General features: G+C 42.3%; 1 protein-coding gene across 2 annotated transcripts in view; it reads right to left on the reverse strand.

Annotated features, from left to right (window-relative positions):
• Positions 1–341: 341 nt before the first annotated feature.
• LOC128638710 (tetraspanin-4) overlaps positions 342–24,588 on the reverse strand; it is a 143,915-nt gene continuing 119,668 nt past the window's right edge. For both annotated transcript variants that reach the window (XM_053690835.1, XM_053690834.1), the window contains 2 exons: positions 2,865–2,948; positions 342–2,763 (listed from right to left, as the gene is read on the reverse strand). In XM_053690835.1, the coding sequence (XP_053546810.1) occupies positions 2,695–2,763; positions 2,865–2,948 (153 nt within the window). In that variant the 3' untranslated portion in view covers positions 342–2,694. The remainder of the gene's footprint in view (positions 2,764–2,864; positions 2,949–24,588) is intronic.

Below are 24,588 nucleotides of genomic sequence, written 5' to 3' on the forward strand. Positions count from 1 at the left end.
ATTCAACCCGATCGAGTACGATCGGGTTGATTGACACCCCCCTGCTGGCAGCCAATTGGCCACGAATCTGCAGGGGGCGGCATTGCACCAGCAGCTCTGCTGCTGGTGCAATGCTGAATACGGAGAGCGTATTGCTCTCCGCATTCAGCGAGGTCTGTCTTACCTGATCAGCAGTGTCGGATCAGGTCCGACAGACCTTTGTTAAATAGGCCCTCTAGTATTTAATAAGACTGAACTGTCCTGGTTTTGCTGCACACCAGGAAATTCTTTATGGTAAAAGTATGAACAGTATCCTGTACAAATCAGTGATATATCTACTTGTCATTAATGGCACTAGTCAATTGGATAATAAAACGTTTTATTGAAATATATAAAACAGACTTTAGTAATAATCACACCATGTCAGCTAATGCAAATTTGTTTCAGTAAAGAATACACTTGTAGGGTGCATGATATATACACCTGTTATAGCTGACAGAGCACAGGCTGGAAGATATTGGGGAGAAGCACAGCGAGAGCCAATATAACTGTAAAAAGTTTGCAGAGACTGGGTTATATCACTGTGGGTTATAGTCACTAACAGTCTCTCAATCTCACATGTTGTTCTAATAAATTGTCTCTGTAGGAAAACATAAAAACTGGAGAGTTTGTAGATACAAACTACCAGCATAAAAGCTTCTGTTTATTCCAAAATGTTTGGTTAAAGGGACATTTCACTGTAAAGTTTTCTGTCCGTTGTGTTTCCAAATATAAATTTTTACCAGCTGGAGTGTATTAAATTGTTTACAAATAGCTCCTTACCTAATTTGAGATAACTTGCCTTTTAAAACGGTCACCTACACTGAAAAGTAAAATAGTATTGGCTATAGAAAAGCTACGTAAACAAGAGGAAGCAGCTGTAACCATCCTGCCAGTAGGAGGTGGGAGAGACATATAAAAAAATATTTATATTCAATTGCTCTAAGTATTGGATTTTTGTATACATAGAGAGATAAGATAAGGTATTGCGTGTGTGTGTGAGTATAAAAAGATGATGCTTGCTCTCCTTTTTTTTAAAAAAATGTATAGTTTTGCTTATTTTTAAATAACATTGCTCTGATTTTCAGACTCCTAACCAAGCCCCAAAGTTTTAGGAGAATACAGACATATACCTACTCCAGCTTGCTTCTGTTTGTGTAAAGGGTCTTTTCATATGCAAAGGAAGGGGGAGGGGAAGTGTCTGCTATTTCCCACTTGCAGTGGGTGTTCCAGTAACCTTTTAAACAGAGCTAAACTGTAAGCTTCTAAGTAAGTTTTTAAAAAGGTTTTATACTGGATTTTTATATCAGTATCTGTGCATCTTATTCTTTATAGTAGTGTCTATTACATGCAGTTATATAAATATTGGTGTATACTGTCCCTTTAACTTCAAGAAGACATCTTAGAAACATAATCTCTGATTGGCTGTATCATCCTGAGCAATGATAACACCATCTGTTGGGGGAGGGCTGTTAGGAGGCTGTTTACTGTATAAATATACAAAAATTGAAAATGCGTGATTAAATATATCTGCTCTGTAGAACTTCTGTTAAGTAATGCATCAAATGCATTGATACTTTCATAACAATCCAATGTCCCTTTAATCACTCAACCTTTAATCACTCAACCATCTCTCAAATGCAAAGCAAATTTAAAGGCAAAAAAAATAATAAAGCAAAACAATAATATGCAAAGTATAAGGAAATGTCTATAAGTATCATAATGCCCTTTATTATGATAAAATAAACCTAGTCCTTTAAAGCATCCTATAAAGACAACACATTACCCCATAGGTTACATAAAGTAATTTGTTACTGTAATTCCTACTTTTGAGTAAATTGCTATTAAAATTCCTACTTTCACCATTACTTTTTTTCCTTTAAATGAATCATCACTGTAGTCCTCACTCATATAGGCAGCACTATAATCAACGTGAGTAGTAACTCTCATATATTCAGTTGATATTTTCTGCCATTATATATATTATAAAATCAGCAACCAATGGAAGCTTGAACTTCAAACCTATGTAAAAAAGAGCATTTTTATTATACACACAGTATGTTGTGAAGGCCACAGACTGACACACAATGCTTGTAAAGCTGACTATAGTCATATGGTTGTGCTTGTTGGGTCATTATTGCCTTTGTATGATTTCTAGACTGACTTTTTGTGTTCTAAGTTTACAGAATGAACTATGTATTTGTTATTGCTCAGCTCTACGGAATTTTGCAGCACTATACAAATGAATTATAATAACAATAATAATACTTGGTGCATGCTGGAGATACGCGACTTGGTTGTCAATGCCAAGCAAGGTATTATGGAGTTGTTCGCTTACAGGATGTGGCTATGAAGTAGCTAAGTTTATGTAGACTTCAATGCTAAAAATACATCAGTTCTTCATCCTCAAGAAGTCAAAGCATTTGGTCAAAGTTTTGTTATATAAACACTTATAATGAAGCCATTGTTTTAGATTGAAGAAGATCATTTCCACTTGCACAGCGCTTGATGTATCCAGTGATTATTCATCATCTGAGCAGAAGATTATTAGAAAAGACTCCACTTTTTGGAGCTACGTTTAAGCAGTTTGTTATCCTTGTGCATGTAAGGTATAACAACTGGGCACAAAAGAACGGCATAGGGACAGTTTATAAGATTTAGTGCGGGTTACTGTCACTATTCGTAATATTTTTCAGCTCTGAGGACTTGGCAGTACATCAGCATGGAGAATATCAATCCAAAAACCTAGGGACAAAAAACAGGAAAAAAACACATGTAAACTAATTAAGAAAAAAAACTTGTATTCAATGAGAGAGAGCATGAAAGCTCAGGATTTTTTCGCTCACCTGCACAATAAGGATACAGATGCCAAATATATACACAGAGAAGATATTTTCCTCTACCCAGTGCTGCACTTTCATATAGCAAGGCTAGAAGAGATAAAGAGACATGAAGTTGAGTATACAACAAATTACGCACTAAAATTAATCCATAACATAAAATCAACTATTACATGCACTACTTATTGTATTATATAATAGTCTAATGACATCATCTATGGGGAGATGGATGATGTCATCAGTGACTCCTGACAGGGTCACTAGGAGCTGTGGAAGACAACAGACAGGTATGATGTACTTCCTCCATTTTTCCCTATAAACAGAGAAAAAAAATATATTTTATTTTACCCAGATGCCCACTAGCTTGATTCAGGTACCTGGTATGGATACAGACAGCCAATAGGCTTGTTACTGATGCCTAAGACCAGTCCTGACCTTTTGACCCAAGTTCTGGAAATGTCTACAGGTCAATAGGATCCTTAAAGGGACATTATACACTCGATTTTTCTTTGCATAAATGTTTTCTAGGTAATCCATTTATATAGCCCATGCAGGTTCTTTTTAAAAAAAATGTATAGTTTTGCTTATTTTTAAATAACATTGCTCTGATTTTCAGACTCCTAACCAAGCCCCAAAGTTTTAGGAGAATACCGAGGTATATCTACTCTAGCTTGCTCCTGTTTGTTTAAAGAGTCTTTTCATATGCAGAGGAAGGAGGAGGGGAAGTGTCTGTTATTTCCCACTTGAAGTGGGTGCTCTAGCTACCCTTTTAACGGAGCTAAATTGGGAGCTTCTAAGTAAGTTTTTAAACAGTTTTATACTGGATTTTAATATTAGTATCTGTGCATATTATTCTTTATAGTAGTGTCTATTACACGCAGTTATATGAAAATGGGTGTATACTGTCCCTTTAAGGACTCATAATGCAGAACATGTATATCTTTTCTTCACATACATAAACTAAATGATGAGATTATTTTCTGTGAGAATAGGAGAATACAACACTTAAGACTAATGCAGAATGTATACTTCTGGAGCTTGACTACAAAAAAATATTTTTAAAAATCCCATCAATGCCAGTTCACAGATGGCTTAAGATATATCTTAATAAATCTAAAAATAACTGCAACTGCATTATGGTGACTATGATCAAAATTTCTATTCAAGTCTCAAACAGTTCTATAATACAAATATTTCAAGATTATATCATCTGTGAAAAGAAATTCAACAAAAACACTGCAGTCTATTGTTTCATTCAAGCAAGCAGGTACAGATTAAATTTTAGTTAAAAAAATTGTTGTTTTTTTAACCTTTTACCCTTGATTTCTTGGAACAACTTTGGTAACTTTCGGTTACGAGTAAGTTAGAAAAATACAGGTATCAGAAGAAGATCATGATGTCACGGATGATGAAAAAGGGGGGGAGCCAGACAGACATTTTCAAATGACAGCAACGGCAAAGTAAGTGATTTTTACTTGCAAACGGAATATCTGTAAAAACTGTGCTATATTTGTAAAAAACAATCTTATGGCAACTTTATAGCTATAAGTTAAAACTATTTTTGGGTTAGTACACTAACACCCATAAACTACCTATGTACCCCTAAACCGAGGCCCCCCCACATCGCCGCCACTATAATAAATATTTTTAACCCCTAATCTGCCGACCGCACACCGCCGCCACCTACATTATCCCTATGAACCCCTAATCTGCTGCCCCTAACATCGTCGACACCTACTTAATATTTATTAACCCCTAATCTGCCCCCCCCCAACGTTGCCGCTACCTAACTACACTTATTAACCCCTAATCTGCCGACCGGACCTCGCCCCCACTATAATAAATGTATTAACCCCTAATCTGCCCTCCCTAACATCGCCGCCACCTAACTTCAAGTATTAACCCCTAATCTGCAAACCGGACCGCGCCGCTACTCTAATAAATGTATTAACCCCTAAAGCTAAGGCTAACCCTAACACCCCCCTAAATTAAATATAATTTTAATCTAACGAAATAAATTAAATATTATTAACTAAAGTATTGCTATTTAAAGCTAAATACTTACCTGTAAAATAAACCCTAATATAGCTACAATATAACGAATAATTATATTGTAGCTATTTTAGGATTTATATTTATTTTACAGGCAACTTTGTATTTATTTTAACTAGGTACAATAGCTATTAAATAGTTATTTACTATTTAATAGCTACCTAGTTAAAATAATTACAAAATTACCTGTAAAATAAATCCTAACCTAAGTTACAATTAAACCTAACACTACACTATCAATAAATAAATTAAATCAATTAACTACAAGTACCTACAATTAAATAAACTAAATTACAAAAAAACAAACAAACACTAAATTACAAAAAATAAAAAAAGATTAAAAGAATTTTAAGCTAATTACACCTACTCTAAGCCCCCTAATAAAATAACAAAGCCCCCCAAAATAAAAAAAATTCCCTACCCTAATCTAAATTAAAAAAGTTAACAGCTCTATTACCAGCCCTTAAAAGGGCTTTTTGCGGGGCATGCCCCAAAGAAATCAGCTCTTTTGCCTGTAAAAAACCCCACAATACCACCCCCCAACATTACAACCCACCACCCACATACCCCTACTCTAACCCAAACCCCCCTTAAATAAACCTAACACTACCCCCCTGAAGATCTCCCTACCTTGAGTCGTGTTGACCCAGCCGGGCACTAATGGACCAAAAGAGGACATCCGGAGCGGCAGAAGTCTTCATCCTATCCGGGCAGAAGAGGACATCCTGTTCCGATCAGCCAATAGAATGCAAGCTCAATCTGATTGGCTGATTGGATCAGCCAATCCGATTGAACTTGAATCTGATTGGCTGATTCAATCAGCCAATCAGATTTTTCCTACCTTAATTCCGATTGGCTGATAGAATCCTATTAGCCAATCGGAATTCGAGGGACGCCATCTTGGATGACATCATTTAAAGGAACCTTCATTCGGCGAGTAGGCATCGTGGAAGAAGGATGGATCCACGTCTGCTGGAAGAAGATGGCTCCACTCCGGATGGATGAAGATAGAAGATGCCGCTTGGATGAAGATGTCTACCGGTCCGGATGTCCTCTTCTGCCCGGATAGGATGAAGACTTCTGCCGCTCCGGATGTCCTCTTTTGGTCCATCGGTGCCCGGCTGGGTGAACACGACTCAAGGTAGGGAGATCTTCAGGTGGGTAGTGTTAGGTTTATTTAAGGGGGGTTTGCGTTAGAGTAGGGGTATGTGGGTGGTGGGTTGTAATGTTGGGGGGTGGGTTTTTTTACAGGCAAAAGAGCTGATTTCTTTGGGGCATGCCTGCATGTTATTTTATTAGGGGGCTTAGAGTAGGTGTAATTGGCTTAAAATTCTTGTAATTTTTTTAAATTTGTTGTAATTTAGTTTAGTTTATATTTAATTGTAGGTACTTGTAGTTAATTAATTTAATTGATTTATTGATAGTAGTGTTAGGTTTAATTGTAACTTAGGTTAGGATTTATTTTACAGGTAATTTTGTAATTATTTTAACTAGGTAGCTATTAAATAGTTATTAACTATTTAATAGCTATTGTACCTAGTTAAAATAAATACAAAGTTGCCTGTAAAATAAATATAAATCCTAAAATAGCTACAATATAATTATTCGTTATATTGTAGCTATATTAGGGTTTATTTTACAGGTAAGTATTTAGCTTTAAATAGGAAGACTTTAGTTAATAATATTTAATTTATTTTGTTAGATTAAAATTATATTTAATTTAGGGGGGTGTTAGGGTAAGGGTTAGACTTAGCTTTAGGGGTTAATACATTTATTAGAGTAGCGGCGAGGTCCGGTCGGCAGATTAGGGGTTAATAAATGTAGGTAAGGTAGCGGCGACGTTGGGGGGGGGGCAGATTAGGGGTTAATAAATATAATAACAGAATTTATGTTTACCTGATAAATTACTTTCTCCAACGGTGTGTCCGGTCCACGGCGTCATCCTTACTTGTGGGATATTCTCTTCCCCAACAGGAAATGGCAAAGAGCCCAGCAAAGCTGGTCACATGATCCCTCCTAGGCTCCGCCTTCCCCAGTCATTCGACCGACGTAAAGGAGGAATATTTGCATAGGAGAAATCATATGATACCGTGGTGACTGTAGTTAAAGAAAATAAATCATCAGACCTGATTAAAAAACCAGGGCGGGCCGTGGACCGGACACACCGTTGGAGAAAGTAATTTATCAGGTAAACATAAATTCTGTTTTCTCCAACATAGGTGTGTCCGGTCCACGGCGTCATCCTTACTTGTGGGAACCAATACCAAAGCTTTAGGACACGGATGATGGGAGGGAGCAAATCAGGTCACCTAGATGGAAGGCACCACGGTTTGCAAAACCTTTCTCCCAAAAATAGCCTCAGAAGAAGCAAAAGTATCAAATTTGTAAAAGTTGGTAAAAGTGTGCAGTGAAGACCAAGTCGCTGCCTTACATATATGATCAACAGAAGCCTCGTTCTTAAAGGCCCATGTGGAAGCCACGGCCCTAGTGGAATGAGCTGTGATTCTTTCAGGAGGCTGCCGTCCGGCAGTCTCATAAGCCAATCTGATGATGCTTTTAAGCCAAAAAGATAGAGAGATAGAAGTTGCTTTTTGACCTCTCCTTTTACCAGAATAAACAACAAACAAGGAAGATGTTTGTCTGAAATCCTTTGTAGCATCTAAATAGAATTTTAGAGCACGGACAACGTCCAAATTGTGTAACAAACGTTCCTTCTATGAAACTGGATTCGGACACAAAGAAGGTACAACTATCTCCTGGTTAATATTTTTGTTGGAAACAACCTTCGGAAGAAAACCAGGCTCAGTACGTAAAACCACCTTATCTGCATGGACCAGATAGGGCGGAGAACACTGCAGAGCAGATAACTCAGAAACTCTTCTAGCGGAAGAAATTGCAACCTAAAACAAAACTTTCCAAGATAATAACTTAATATCTACGGAATGTAAGGGTTCAAACGGAACCCCTTGAAGAACTGAAAGAACTAGATTAAGACTCCAGGGAAGAGTCAAAGGTCTGTAAACAGGCTTGATTCTAACCAGAGCCTGAACAAACGCTTAAACGTCTGGCACAGCTGCCAGCCTTTTGTGAAGTAAAACAGATAAAGCAGAGATCTGTCCCTTCAGAGAACTTGCAGAAAATCCTTTCTCCAAACCTTCTTGTAGAAAGGAAAGAATCTTAGGAATTTTTATCTTGTTCCATGGGAATCCTTTAGATTCACACCAACAGATATATTTTTTCCATATATTATGGTAAATTTTTCTAGTTACAGGCTTTCTAGCCTGAATAAGAGTATCTATTACAGAATCTGAAAACCCACGCTTTGATAAAATCAAGCGTTCAAACTCCAAGCAGTCAGTTGGAGGAAAGCCAGATTCGGATGTTCGAATGGACCCTGAATAAGAAGGTCCTGTCTCAAAGGTAGCTTCCATGGTGGAGCCGATGACACATTCACCAGGTCTGCATACCAAGTCCTGCGTGGCCACACAGGAACTATCAAGGTCACCGAAGCCCTCTCCAGATTGATCCTGGCTACCAGCCTGGGAATGAGAGGAAACGGTGGGAATACATAAGCTAGGTTGAAGATCCAAGGTGCTACTATTGTATCCAATAGAGTCGCCTTGGGATCCCTGGATTTGGACCCGTAACAAGGGACCATGAAGTTCTGACGAGAGGCCATCAGAACCATGTCTGGAATGCCCCATAATTGAGTTATTTGGGCAAAGATTTCCAGATGGAGTTCCCACTCCCCCGGATGCTCCTCCATCGCCAGGGAACTCCTTGTTACCCCCTGATGGTTGATATATGTAACAGTCGTCATGATGTCTGATTGAAACCTTATGAATTTGGCCTTTGCTAGTCGAGGCCAAGCCTTGAGAGCATTGAATATCGCTCTCAGTTCCATTATGTTTATCGGGAGAAGAGAGTCTTCCCGAAACCATAGACCCTGAGTTTTCAGGGGTTCCCAGACCGCGCCCCAGCCCACCAGACTGGCGTCGGCCGCGACAATGACCTACTCTGGTCTGCGGAAGCTCATTCCCTGTGACAGGTTGTCCAGGGTCAGCCACCAACGGAGTGAATCTCTGGTTATTTGATCTACTTGTATCATCGGAGACAAGTCTGTATAATCCCCATTCCACTGTCTGAGCATGCACAGGTGCAATGGTCTTAGATGAATTCGTGCAAAAGGAACTATGTCCATTGCCGCAACCATCAAACCTATTACTTCCATGGACTGCGCTATGGAAGGAAGAAGAACAGAATGAAGTACCTGACAAGAGCTTAGAAGTTTTGATTTTCTGGCCTCTGTCAGAAAAACCTTCATTTCTAAGGAAACTATTATTGTTCCCAAGAAGGGAACTCTTGTTGACGGGGACAGAGAACTTTTTTCTATGTTCACTTTCCTCCTGTAAGATCTGAGAAAGGCTAGGACAATGTCCGTATGAGCCCTTGCTTTTGACAGAGACGACACTTGAATCAGGATGTCGTCCAAGTAAGGTACTACTGCAAAGCCCCCTGGCCTTAGCACCGCTAGAAGGGACCCTAGTACCCTTGTGAAAATCCTTGGAGCAGTGGCTAATCTGAATGGAAGTGCCACAGGTAATGCTTGTCCAGAAAGGCGAACCTTAGGAACCAAAAATGTTCCTTGTGGATAGGAATACGTAGGTACGCATCCTTTAAGTCCACCGTGGTCATGAATTGACCTTCCTGGATGGTAGGAAGGATAGTTTGAATGGTTTCCATTTTGAATGATGAAACCCTTAGAAACTTGTTTAGAATCTTGAGATCTAAAATAGGTCTGAATGTTCCCTCTTTTTTGGGAATTATGAACAGGTTGGAGTAAAAACCCATCCCTTGTTCTCCTAATGGGACAGGATGAATCACTCCCATGCTTAACAGGTCTTCTACACAGTGTAAGAATGTCTGTTCGAAGATAATTGAGACCCGTGGAACCTTCCCCTTGGGGGTAGTTCCCTGAATTCCAGGAGATAACCTTGAGAAACTATTTCTAGCGCCCAAGGATCCTGAACATCTCTTGCCCCAGCCTGAGCAAAGAGAGAAAGTCTGCCCCCCGCCAGATCCTTCCCAGATCGGGGGCCAACACTTCATGCTGTTTTGGTAGCAGTGGCAGGTGACTTGGCCTGCTTACCCTTGTTCCAGCCTTGCATCGGCCTCCAGGCTGGCTTGGTTTGAGAAGTATTACCCTCTTGCTTAGAGGGTGTAGAATTTGAGGCTGGTCCGTTTCAGCGAAAGGGACGAAAATTTGGCTTCTTTTTAGCCTTAAAAGACCTATCCAGAGGAAGGGCGTGGCCCTTTCCCCCAGTGATGTCTGAAATAATCTCTTTCAAGTCAGGGCCAAACAGTGTTTTACCCTTGAAAGGGATGTTAAGCAAAAGCGCTCTGCGCGCCACGATAGCAAACCCTGAATTATTCGCCGCTAATCTAGCTAATTGCAAAGCGGCATCTAAAATAAAAAAGAGTTAGCCAATTTAAGAGCTTGAACTCTGTCCAAAACCTCCTCGTACGAAGATTTTTTATTGAGCGACTTTTCTAGTTCTTCGAACCAGAAACACGCAGCTGTAGTGACAGGAACAATGCATGAAATTGGTTGTAGAAGGTAACCTTGCTGAACAAACATCTTTTTAAGCAAACCCTCTAACCTTTAATCCATAGGATCTTGAAAGCACAACTATCTTCTATAGGAATAGAAGTGCGTTTGTTTAGAGTAGAAACCGCCCCCTCGACCTTGGGGACAGTATGCTATAAGTCCTTTCTGGGGTCGACTATAGGAACTAATTTCTTAAATATAGGGGGAGGACAAAAGGTATGCCGGGCCTTTCCCACTCCTTATTTACTATGTCCGCCACCCGCTTGGGTATAGGAAAAACATCGGGGGGCACCGGAACCTCTAGGAACTTGTCCATCTTACCTAATTTCTCTGGAATGACCAAATTGTCACAATCATCCAGAGTAGATAATACCTCCTTAAGTAGTGCGTGGAGATGTTGAAATTTAAATTTAAAAGTTACAATATCAGGTTCTGCTTGTTGAGAAATTTTCCCTGAATCTGAAATTTCTCCCTCAGACAAAACCTCCCTCCTGGCCCCTTCAGATAGGTGTGAGGGTATGTCAGAACAGATATCATCAGCGTCCTCTTGCTCTTCAGTGTTTAAAACAGAGCAATCATGCTTTCTCTGATAAGTAGGCATTTTGGAAAAAATGCATGCAATAGAATTATCCATTACAGCCATTAATTGTTGTATGGTAATAAGTATTGGCGCACTAGATGTACTAGGGGCCTCTTGTGTGGGCAAAACTGGTGTAGACACAGAAGGGGATGATGCAGTACCATGCTTACTCCCCTCATTAGAGGAATCATCTTGGGCAATATCATATCTATGGCATTATTATCCCTACTTTGTTTGGACATTATGACACAAATATATCACATATATTTAAATGGGGAGACACATTGGCTTTCATACATATAGAACATCGTTATCTGATGGTTCAGACATGTTAAACAGGCTTAAACTTGTCAACAAAGCACAAAAAACGTTTTACAATAAAACCGTTACTGTCCCTTTAAATTTCAAACTGAACACACTTTATTACTGAATATGTGAAAAAGTATGAAGGAATTGTTCAAATTTCACCAAAATTTCACCACAGTAACTTAAAGTCTTAAAAGTATTGCACACCGAATTTGAAAGCTTTAACCCTTAAAATAACGGAACCGGAGCCGTTTTTACATTTAACCCCTATACAGTCCCAGGTATCTGCTTTGCTGAGACCCAACCAAGCCCAGAGGGGAATACGATACCAAATGATGCCTTCTATAAGCTTTTTCAGTGGTTCTTAGCTCCTCACACATGCATCTGCATGCCATGCTTTCCAAAAACAACTGCGCATTAGAGGCGCGAAAAACATAATTTATGCTTACCTGATAAATTCCTTTCTTCTGTTGTGTGATCAGTCCACGGGTCATCATTACTTCTGGGATATAACTCCTCCCCAACAGGAAATGCAAGAGGATTCACCCAGCAGAGCTGCATATAGCTCCTCCCCTCTACGTCACTCCCAGTCATTCGACCAAGAATCAACGAGAAAGGAGAAACCAAGGGTGAAGTGGTGACTGGAGTATAATTTAAAAGATATTTACCTGCCTTAAAACAGGGCGGGCCGTGGACTGATCACACAACAGAAGAAAGGAATTTATCAGGTAAGCATAAATTATGTTTTCTTCTGTTATGTGTGATCAGTCCACGGGTCATCATTACTTCTGGGATACCAATACCAAAGCAAAAGTACACGGATGACGGGAGGGATAGGCAGGCTCATTATACAGAAGGAACCACTGCCTGAAGAACCTTTCTCCCAAAAATAGCCTCCGAAGAAGCAAAAGTGTCAAATTTGTAAAATTTGGAAAAAGTATGAAGCGAAGACCAAGTTGCAGCCTTGCAAATCTGTTCAACAGAGGCCTCATTCTTAAAGGCCCAAGTGGAAGCCACAGCTCTAGTAGAATGGGCTGTAATTCTTTCAGGAGGTTGCTGTCCAGCAGTCTCATAGGCTAAACGAATTATGCTACGAAGCCAGAAGGAGAGAGAGGTAGCCGAAGCCTTATGACCTCTCCTCTGACCAGAGTACACGACAAACAGGGAAGACGTTTGTCGAAAATCCTTAGTTGCCTGCAAGTAGAACTTGAGGGCACGAACTACATCCAGATTGTGTAGAAGACGTTCCTTCTTTGAAGAAGGATTTGGACACAAGGATGGAACAACAATCTCTTGATTGATATTCCTGTTAGTGACTACCTTAGGTAAGAACCCAGGTTTAGTACGCAGAACTACCTTGTCTGAGTGAAAAATCAGATAAGGAGAATCACAATGTAAGGCTGATAACTCAGAGACTCTTCGAGCCGAGGAAATAGCCATTAAAAACAGAACTTTCCAAGATAACAATTTTATATCAATGGAATGAAGGGGTTCAAACGGAACACCCTGTAAAACGTTAAGAACTAAGTTTAAACTCCATGGCGGAGCAACAGCTTTAAACACAGGCTTGATCCTAGCTAAAGCCTGACAAAAGGCCTGGACGTCTGGATTTTCTGACAGACGCCTGTGTAACAAGATGGACAGAGCTGAGATCTGTCCCTTTAATGAGCTAGCCGATAAACCCTTTTCTAAACCTTCTTGTAGAAAGGACAATATCCTAGGAATCCTAACCTTACTCCAGGAGTAACCTTTGGATTCGCACCAGTATAGGTATTTACGCCATATCTTATGGTAAATCCTTCTGGTAACAGGCTTCCTAGCCTGTATCAGGGTATCAATAACCGACTCAGAAAAACCACGTTTTGATAAAATCAAGCGTTCAATTTCCAAGCAGTCAGCTTCAGAGAAGTTAGATTTTGATGTTTGAATGGACCCTGTATCAGAAGGTCCTGTCTTAGAGGTAGAGACCAAGGCGGACAGGATGACATGTCCACTAGATCTGCATACCAAGTCCTGCGTGGCCATGCAGGCGCTATTAGAATCACTGATGCTCTCTCCTGTTTGATTTTGGCAATCAATCGAGGAAGCAGCGGGAAGGGTGGAAACACATAAGCCATCCCGAAGTTCCAAGGTGCTGTCAAAGCATCTATCAGAACCGCTCCCGGGTCCCTGGATCTGGACCCGTAGAGTGGAAGTTTGGCGTTCTGGCGAGACGCCATGAGATCTATCTCTGGTTTGCCCCAACGTCGAAGTATTTGGGCAAAGACCTCCGGATGAAGTTCCCACTCCCCCGGATGAAAAGTCTGACGACTCAAGAAATCCGCCTCCCAGTTCTCCACTCCCGGGATGTGGATTGCTGACAGGTGGCAAGAGTGAGACTCTGCCCAGCGAATTATCTTTGATACTTCCATCATTGCTAGGGAGCTTCTTGTCCCTCCTTGATGGTTGATGTAAGCTACAGTCGTGATGTTGTCCGACTGAAATCTGATGAACCCCCGAGTTTTTAACTGGGGCCAAGCCAGAAGGGCATGGAGAACTGCTCTCAATTCCAGAATGTTTATTGGCAGGAGACTTTCCTCCTGATTCCATTGTCCCTGAGCCTTCAGAGAATTCCAGACAGCGCCCCAACCTAGTAGGCTGGCGTCTGTTGTTACAATTGTCCAGTCCGGCCTGCTGAATGGCATCCCCCTGGACAGATGTGGCCGAGAAAGCCACCATAGAAGAGAGTTTCTGGTCTCTTGATCCAGATTCAGAGTAGGGGACAAGTCTGAGTAATCCCCATTCCACTGACTCAGCATGCACAATTGCAGCGGTCTGAGATGTAGACGTGCAAAGGGAACTATGTCCATTGCTGCTACCATTAAGCCGATCACCTCCATGCATTGAGCTACTGACGGGAGTTGAATGGAATGAAGGACACGGCATGCATTTAGAAGCTTTGTTAATCTGTCTTCTGTCAGATAAATCTTCATTTCTACAGAATCTATAAGAGTTCCCAAGAATGGAACTCTTGTGAGAGGAAAAAGAGAACTCTTCTTTTCGTTCACTTTCCATCCATGCGACCTTAGAAATGCCAGAACTAACTCTGTATGAGACTTGGCAGTTTGAAAGCTTGAAGCTTGTATCAGAATGTCGTCTAGGTACGGAGCTACCGAAATTCCTCGCGGTCTTAGTACCGCCAGAAGGGCACCCAGAACCTTTGTGAAGATTCTTGGAGCCGTAGCCAATCCGAATGGAAGAGCTACAAACTGGTAATGCCTGTCTAAGAAGGCAAACCTTAGATACCGGTAATGATCTTTGTGAATCGGTATGTGAAGGTAAGCATCCTTTAAATCCACTGTGGTCATGTACTGACCCTTTTGGATCATGGGTAAGATTGTCCGAATAGTTTCCATTTTGAACGATGGAACTCTTAGGAATTTGTTTAGGATCTTTAAATCCAAGATTGGCCTGAAAGTTCCCTCTTTTTTGGGAACCACAAACAGGTTTGAGTAAAACCCTTGTCCTTGTTCCGACCGCGGAACCGGATGGATCACTCCCATAAATAACAGATCTTGTACACAGCGTAGAAACGCTTCTTTCTTTATCTGGTTTGTTGACAACCTTGACAGATGAAATCTCCCTCTTGGGGGAGAGAATTTGAAGTCTAGAAGGTATCCCTGAGATATGATCTCTAGCGCCCAGGGATCCTGAACATCTCTTGCCCAAGCCTGGGCGAAGAGAGAGAGTCTGCCCCCCACTAGATCCGGTCCCGGATCGGGGGCCCTCGGTTCATGCTGTCTTTGGGGCAGCAGCAGGTTTCCTGGCCTGCTTGCCCTTGTTCCAGGACTGGTTAGGTTTCCAGCCTTGTCTGTAACGAGCAACAGCTCCTTCCTGTTTTGGTGCAGTGGAAGTTGATGCTGCTCCTGCTTTGAAATTCCGAAAGGGACGAAAATTAGACTGTCTAGCCTTAGCTTTGGCTTTGTCTTGAGGCAGGGCGTGGCCCTTACCTCCTGTAATGTCAGCGATAATTTCTTTCAAACCGGGCCCAAATAAAGTTTGCCCCTTGAAAGGTATATTAAGTAATTTGGACTTAGAAGTTACATCAGCTGACCAGGATTTTAGCCACAGCGCCCTACGTGCCTGAATGGCGAATCCTGAGTTCTTAGCCGTAAGTTTGGTTAAATGTATTACGGCCTCTGAAATGAATGAATTAGCTAGTTTAAGGACTCTAAGCCTGTCCGTAATGTCGTCCAGCGTAGTTGAACTAAGGTTCTCTTCCAGAGACTCAATCCAAAATGCTGCCGCAGCCGAAATCGGCGCGATGCATGCAAGGGGTTGCAATATAAAACCTTGTTGAACAAACATTTTCTTAAGGTAACCCTCTAATTTTTTATCCATTGGATCTGAAAAAGCACAGCTATCCTCCACCGGGATAGTGGTACGCTTAGCTAAAGTAGAAACCGCTCCCTCCACCTTAGGGACCGTTTGCCATAAGTCCCGTGTGGTGGCGTCTATTGGAAACATCTTTCTAAATATTGGAGGGGGTGAGAACGGCACACCGGGTCTATCCCACTCCTTAGTAACAATTTCAGTTAGTCTCTTAGGTATAGGAAAAACGTCAGTACTCGCCGGTACCGCAAAGTATTTATCCAACCTACACAATTTCTCTGGTATTGCAACAGTGTTACAATCATTAAGAGCCGCTAAAACCTCCCCTAGTAATAAACGGAGGTTTTCCAATTTAAATTTAAAATTTGAAATATCTGAATCCAATCTGTTTGGATCAGAACCGTCACCCACAGAATGAAGCTCTCCGTCCTCATGCTCTGCAAGCTGTGACGCAGTATCAGACATGGCCCTAGTATTATCAGCGCACTCTGTTCTCACCCCAGAGTGATCACGCTTGCCTCTTAGTTCTGGTAATTTAGCCAAAACTTCAGTCATAACAGTAGCCATATCTTGTAATGTTATCTGTAATGGCCGCCCAGATGTACTAGGCGCCATAATATCACGCACCTCCCGGGCGGGAGATGCAGGTACTGACACGTGAGGCGAGTTAGTCGGCATAACTCTCCCCTCGCTGTTTGGTGAAATTTGTTCAAATTGTACAGATTGGCTTTTATTTAAAGTAGCATCAATACAGTTAGTACATAAATTTCTATTGGGCTCCACCTTGGCATTGGAACAAATGACACAGGTATCTTCCTCTGAATCAGACATGTTTAACACACTAGCAATAAACTTGCAACTTGGTTACAATCTTATTTAACAAAAACGTACTGTGCCTCAAAGAAGCACTAAACGATTAAATGACAGTTGAATAATGAACTGAAAAACAGTTATAGCATCAATCCTTAAAAAACAACACAACTTTTAGCAAAGGTTTGTTCCCATTAGTAAAGTAACAATAATTAAATTTGAAAATAAAAATTACAGAGCAACGTTTTTAATCACAGTCAATATATAAGTCTCACAGCTCTGCTGAGAGAATCTACCTCCCTCCAAAGAAGTTTGAAGACCCCTGAGTTCTGTTAGAGATGAACCGGATCATGCAGGAAATACAAGAGTAACTGACTGGAAATTTTTGATGCGTAGCAAAGAGCGCCAAAAACGGCCCCTCCCCCTCACACACAGCAGTGAGAGAGAAACGAAACTGTCACAATTAAAACAAGCAAATGCCAAGTGGAAAAATAATGCCCAAATATTATTCACTCAGTACCTCAGAAAATGCAAACGATTCTACATTCCAGCAAAAACGTTTAACATGATAAATACCTATTAAAAGGTTTAGTGTACTTTTAACAGAGTAATTCCGGTGAAATACCATCCCCAGAATACTGAAGTGTAGAGTATACATACATGTCATTATAACGGTATGGCAGGATTTTCTCATCAATTCCATTCAGAAAATAAAAACTGCTACATACCTCAATGCAGATTCATCTGCCCGCTGTCCCCTGATCTGAAGCTTTTACCTCCCTCAGATGGCCGAGAAACAGCAATATGATCTTAACTACTCCGGTTAAAATCATAGTAAAAACTCTGGTAGATTCTTCTTCAAACTCTGCCAGAGAGGCAATAACACGCTCCGGTGCTATTGTAAAATAACAAACTTTTGATTGAAGTTATAAAAACTAAGTATAATCACCATAGTCCTCTCACACATCCTATCTAGTCGTTGGGTGCAAGAGAATGACTGGGAGTGACGTAGAGGGGAGGAGCTATATGCAGCTCTGCTGGGTGAATCCTCTTGCATTTCCTGTTGGGGAGGAGTTATATCCCAGAAGTAATGATGACCCGTGGACTGATCACACATAACAGAAGAAATGAGGCTCTGTCTATGACTAGAAAAGGCCCCCAGTGAAAAAGGTGTCCAATACAGTGCCTGCCGTTTTTATTAAAACAATCCCCAAGATTTAACAACTATTAAAAGTAATAATCTGCCAAATATACTTAGTAAAGTAATCGTTTTAGCCCAGAAAAATGTCTACCAGTTTTTTAAGCCCTAATGAAGCCCTTTATTCTTTTACTTAAACTTAAGAAAATGGCTTACCGGTTCCCATAGGGAAAATGACAGCTTCCAGCATTACCGAGTCTTGTTAGAAATGTGTCATACCTCAAGCAGCAAAAGTCTGCTCACTGTTTCCCCCAACTGAAGTTAATTCCTCTCAACAGTCCTGTGTGGAAACAGCCATCGATTTTAGTAACGGTTGCTAAAATCATTTTCCTCTTACAAACAGAAATCTTCATCTCTTTCCTGTTTCAGAGTAAATAGTACATACCAGCACTATTTTAAAATAACAAACTCTTGATTGAAGAATAAAAACTACATTTAAACACCAAAAAACTCTAAGCCATCTCCGTGGAGATGTTGCCTGTACAACGGCAAAGAGAATGACTGGGGAAGGCGGAGCCTAGGAGGGATCATGTGACCAGCTTTGCTGGGCTCTTTGCCATTTCCTGTTGGGGAAGAGAATATCCCACAAGTAAGGATGACGCCGTGGACCGGACACACCTATGTTGGAGAAATAGGGGTCGGCGATGTTAGGGGCAGCAGATTAGGGGTACATAGGGATAATGTAGGTTGCGGTGGTGTACGGAGCGGCAGATTAGGGGTTAATAATATAATGCAGGTGTCAGCTATAGCGGGGCGGCAGATTAGGGGTTAATCAGTGTAAGGTTAGGGTTGTTTAGACTCGGGGTTCATGTTAGGGTGTTAGGTGCAGACTTAGAAAGTGTTTCCCCATAGGAAACAATGGGGCTGCGTTGGGAGCTGAACGCTGCTTTTTTGCAGGTGTTAGGTTTTTTTCATCCCAAACTGCCCCATTGTTTCCTATGGGGGAATCGTGCACGAGCACGTTTTAGCTGCTTACCGCTACCGTAAGCAACGCTGGTATTGAGGGTTGAAGTGGCGGTACATTAGGCTCAACGCACCCTTTTTGGAGCCTAACGCAGCCCTTCAGACAACTCTCAATACCAGCGTTGTCTTAAGGGTGCGTTGGGAAAAAAAGCGGCGTTAGCTACGCGGGTCTTTACCGACAAAACTTTAAATCTAGCAGATAGATAATATCCCGCTCTGGAGACGCGAGCATTGTACCTTGAGAGCAGAACACAGAAGATGAACCAATCAGGAGAAGCTGCATGATCTGATAATCGTCAGCTGTGCCATCCTCAAGAACTGCATTGCTTGCAGCTTCCAAAACAGGACTTTATCTATATGCTTAACTGCTTGTATTCTGCTAAAATGAGACCATGTAATATTTGTCTCTTTAAAGAGACATGAAACCCAATTTTTTTCTTTAATGATTCAGATAGGGCATACAGTTTTAAACAACTTTCCAATTAACTTCTTTTTTTCTAATTTGCTTCATTCTCTTGGTATCCTTTGTTGAAAGCATACCTAGGTAAGCTCAGGAAATGGGAGCTAGCTGTAGATTGGTGGCTGCACATATAGGCCTTTTGTTTAGTTTTTTTTTTTTTTTTGCTTTTTTCAAAGAAGTTAGCAAAATAATAATTTTAGTATGAGATAAATAAATGAACAGAAATGATAATGTAGTACATTCCATTAAACCAAACTGAATAAACAGGGCCAGTGCACTAATAGTTACGTGCAAGCGAAAAGGGGTTAATTGCGGCTGTTCACTGTCATTGGATGTAGCACTTGTATTACAAGTTGAAAGTGAACGAGATCACTTAAGCGCAATTGAAGTTAACGCACATCGGGATAGCGTATCCTCAGAGCTCTGGTTTACACATCAAAAACATAAATTATGCTTACCTGATCATTTCCTTTTCTTCTGATGGAAAGAGTCCACAGCTGCATTCATTACTTTTGGGAAATAAGAACCTGGCTGCCAGGAGGAGGCAAAGACACCCCAGCCAAAGGCTTAAATACTTCTCCCACTCCCCTCATCCCCCAGTCATTCTGCCGAGGAACAAGGAACAGTAGAAGAAATATCAGGGTGAAAAGGTGCCAGAAGAATATTAAGACACCCCCCCCCATAAAATTACGGGTGGGGAGCTGTGGACTTTCTATCAGAAGAAAAGGAAATTATCAGGTAAGCAAAATTTATGTTTTTCTTCTTAAATGGAAAGAGTCCACAGCTGCATTCATTACTTTTGGGAAAACAATACCCAAGCTATAGAGGACACTGAATGCTGGAGGGTACAATAAGCGGCCCCTACTGAGGGCACCAAGCCTGAACCTCTATCCAACAAAAAATCCCGCTTCATCCGAAGCCGAGATTTTTTTTTTTAAAGGAAAATCCCCAATGACACTGACTCGAGCTAGTCCAGAGCTAAACTAGAGACCACAAAACGGACTCGACTGAGCCAACAGTCCTCCAAGAGACACCGTCGCACATCAGACGGTCCCCCACCAATCACCCCACACAAATGAAGGGGAAACCAGCCAAAATCCTCAAGGGGACTAGGCAAAGGAAGACAGAGGAAACCGAAAGGTCCCTGAATACAACACCTCTAAGAGTGGGCCCAGCTCACAGAGACCCAAATGGACCCAAACAGGGAAGGAGGCCACACCTATACCAAGTGAAACCCAGGACAATACCGGGCATGGAGACAGAAAAGACGTCTCCCCATCACCCTGCAAGCATCCAAGTTTGAGAACACAGAGTCCATAACAGGACGAAACAGAGGGAGCTTGCAAGGAAAATAAGCAGTCCTCAGGAAACAGACCGCACAAAACAGCCCCTCGACAGAACCTAAGCCGCCGGACCTACTCACAGGTCCCTAAAAAGGGGAACACAAAGCCTCCATCGAGCCCCCCCCCCCCCGAGAAGGAGCGTACACCCTCAGAATCAGAAGGAAGAGTAAACCCTCTCCTATCAAAGAAGGAGAAAGGAAAATCCATTTCCTAGCAGACTGAGCTATCAGGATAGACTCTACAGCTCACCATCCAGAGGAGACTGCGACCCTTAGACCGCTCTGACATCCTGACCTACAGACCCACACTCAGCTGGACCAACCCAGCCACAGGGATCCATACAGGGGAACAAAAGAATACCAAAACTGGTACAGGAACGAGCGGAAAGATGGTACAGCCATCCCCCCAGAGTACAAGTACAACCTGACTCTGAAAACAGACAAGGCCGTAGACCTAAGGATCTATCAAAACAAAGCCCTAAAGTCTGACTTGGAGCCAGCAAGACTCTAGGTGGAACCAATTCCACTTGCTACTTCCCAACCAGGAGAATCCCCAAGAAAGGACTCTATAGGAAGAAGAATATCCCCTAAAGAAAAAAGGAAAGAGGCCGGAAGGGCAACAACTGTCCTCAAGGCCAAAAGCCACTGGCTTAATTTGGAAGACAAATCCCTAACACAAAGTCCTAGAAAAGGACCCCCCAACAAGTTGCTCTCCAAACAGAGGCACAGCCAACCCATTCACCTGTAGAGCAGAGAATCCATGGGTACACTGGCAAACTGACCAGGGGAATGCAACCCTAAGGCGCACCATAAATTGAAAATCCAACGCCAGCAGCTGGGTATAAACCCACAACCCTAGAGGTGCAAATCACACAGTTAACCCCTAGAAGACATGGGTTACTCTGTTGGAAAGAGTAATAAATACTCAGAAAACCAGGCCAACCCTGACCTGGTCAGGTAGATGGAGCAAGGATATAGCCCAAGTTCCCACTACCGTGGAACACCCCGACCAACCCTGAAATCCAAAACAACCCAAAACTAGGTCGGGAAAAGGAGCGAAGCCCCAGAAAGCAGAAGTCTCAGGGAGAAAAACAGGTCTGGGCACCTAATAGTTCAGACAGCATTCCCTGGAACTTAACACCCCAACTGGCCCAAAAGCCAGACAAAGGGAATGAATGCATATCCAGAGAATCCGGATAGTAATAAGAGCCTGAAAGTCCTGACCAAAGGGAGGAATAACCCGTAGCCAAAGTCCAAAGCTCCAAGGAGCAAGGCTAGAAGTCGATGAAGGTACTTCTCAAAGCCTCAGGACAACCGAAGGGATACCTCGAGGTACATAAAACCCTATTAGCAGGGCTAGTCTCCACATCACCTCCACACAGGCAGAGGACAAGGGAAGAGAAAGGTGCTAAGCCTTCTCAGCTCTGGTGAACCCCGAGCTAAACAAAGTCCCCACAGGGATCAACCATCATCTGAAACGCAGATCCCTAAAAGGAGATCTAACTCACCAGAAAACAATGATGGAAGACCCAAAGGTCCCATAAATCAGTCAGACCATACACGTCCAAGAGTAAGAGCTGCAACTAGATACACTAGAAGCAGCTTACACGTACACCTATAAGGTGCCAAGAGCTGCAACAGGTTTGAAATTGCAAAACCTTCCGCACGCTGGACAGCTACCCCATACAAGCTGTAGAATCAAGTCCCAACAGGACCATCCAGAGGCCTAAAACTGAAGGTCAAGCCACACAAACAGCGGTAACAGGGCGCTAAGCCTGCCAACCCTCCCCCACATGGAGGAAGAACTCTAGGTTCTGAGGAATCAGAAGTCAGATTGAATGACACAGCGGAACACTCCCCTGCCCGGTCATCTATGACTGAAGGCTATAAGGACTGAAACAATCCTTCCCGCCTCACGGACCCACAGGTCCTCTCGAATACTTAGGTGAACATGTAAAGAAATGATAACCGAGCACTCGGGGCTGCTACCGAACTGGCTGTGCAGAACAGCGCCACGTGCCTGAACAGTCACAAGACAGAACGAACCCAACAGGCCCAGCCTGTACTCAGGGTCCTAACCGGCAAGCTGCATAATCCTTCAGAAAGGAAAAAACAGGCATTATTAACATAGGACTAACATGTCCAAAACAACTTCCGAAGAAGTAACAAAGAGTATCGATCCCAGAAGGTTCCCGAAGGAAACATAAAAATAAAAAACATCCCATCGGATACAAATAAAATATAAGGCAACCCAAAGGTTAACGCCCAAAGAAAGACACAGGCCTACCCGTAGGACCAGCCAAACTGAGCCCTATATTTCAAGACTGGGAAATAATTCTAAACAAAGACAATAGGAGATTACCTACTCCCCACATGTCTAACGAGTCGTACCATTTGGATTATCAGATGGAAAATTCCTGTACCTGAGAACTATAGGGCCATTCAGTAACAAACAGGCGCGCAATCCAGTAACGAAACGCACAACACTCCGAGACAGAACCCTCAGGATACTGCGGAGGCCCACCCCAAGGCGGAATACCCGGGACAATAGGGCACGAGCACATTCTCAAAGAAACGTCTGGACCCTGCAGACGAGCAATCGCCAACATTATCTGAAAGTGAAAACGTGCTGCAAGCTCCGGGGGGAACACGCCACCCTGCATGGAGGAACCATAAACTGGGTTACCCGCATGTGTAGGAGGAAGAATCGGTAGGGAACTCGCCCCCTGGAAGACAGGACCCCCAGAGGCGGATGGCTTAGCAGACCCCTGATTCCCGAGCCCGAGGAACCCGGGTGCTCTCATATGACATATGGAACAAGACTGGTTGACAGAAGTCAACGAGGCCAAACCGGATTCGTCACCGGACAAAGAATCTGAATCTGATATAATAATCGTCTCGGTATCAGACTCCTCCGTAACTGAATCTGAAACAAGCATCAGAATCCCCCACAGTCGCCCCACATTCGGGAATGCAGAAATGGGAAAAGAGAGTAACCACGCCCGGACACAAGGTGAACCGTACAGTCCAAACAAAAGCGCGCCCAACCAAAAGGCTGCGTCACTTCCAAAGGCCTCAAAGTTCCAAACCACGAGCCCATACACCTCACACATAAGCAGGTTGAATCACATAACAAACATGATTATAAACCCCCCTGTCCAATAAACCCCCTCAGGAGATATTAACCCTCGATTCCAAGATACTAATAGAGACTCACTGAGACCCTTATGTTATTAGTTAAACACACAAGGTGATAGCCTCACGGGAAACATTCACATTACAGTACATTGAATAAAGTAAAATGAAACAATCTTACCGGAATCTATGCCGTGGAACAGGAACACGGCCTTTCAAGTATGACGGATAGTAGCATCACCTCCGCCATGGACTTGAGAGAAGAAAGCAGGCAGCTGAGCGAAGTTTGACAACGCCGATTGCTCGAGGAGCTGTTAACATGAGTCGGGATAGTTTTGCAGAAAGAAACTTCCTGCATCTCCGGACTCTAACTATCATCCAAGCCCTCACTGAGAGACTGTCAGGACTACTTAAAACTCCTGTCCCATGTCGAAGAGTACTACCCTCCATAAGAGACAAAAACAAAAAACATAATTTATGCTTACCTGATAAATTTATTTCTCTTGTAGTGTGTTCAGTCCACGGGTCATCCATTACTTATGGGATATATTCTCCTTCCCAACAGGAAGTTGCAAGAGGATCACCCAAGCAGAGCTGCTATATAGCTCCTCCCCTCACATGTCATATCCAGTCATTCGACCGAAACAAGACGAGAAAGGAGAAACTATAAAGTGCAGTGGTGACTGGAGTTATAATTTTTAAAATTTAGAACCTGCCTTAAAAAGACAGGGCGGGCCGTGGACTGAACACACTACAAGAGAAATAAATTTATCAGGTAAGCATAAATTATGTTTTCTCTTGTTAAGTGTGTTTAGTCCACGGGTCATCCATTACTTATGGGATACCAATACCAAAGCTAAGTACACGGATGATGGGAGGGACAAGGCAGGAACATTAAACAGAAG

Source organism: Bombina bombina, chromosome 8 (genome assembly GCF_027579735.1).
Source record: "Bombina bombina isolate aBomBom1 chromosome 8, aBomBom1.pri, whole genome shotgun sequence".
In the NCBI taxonomy this organism is placed as follows: Eukaryota; Metazoa; Chordata; class Amphibia; order Anura; family Bombinatoridae; genus Bombina; species Bombina bombina.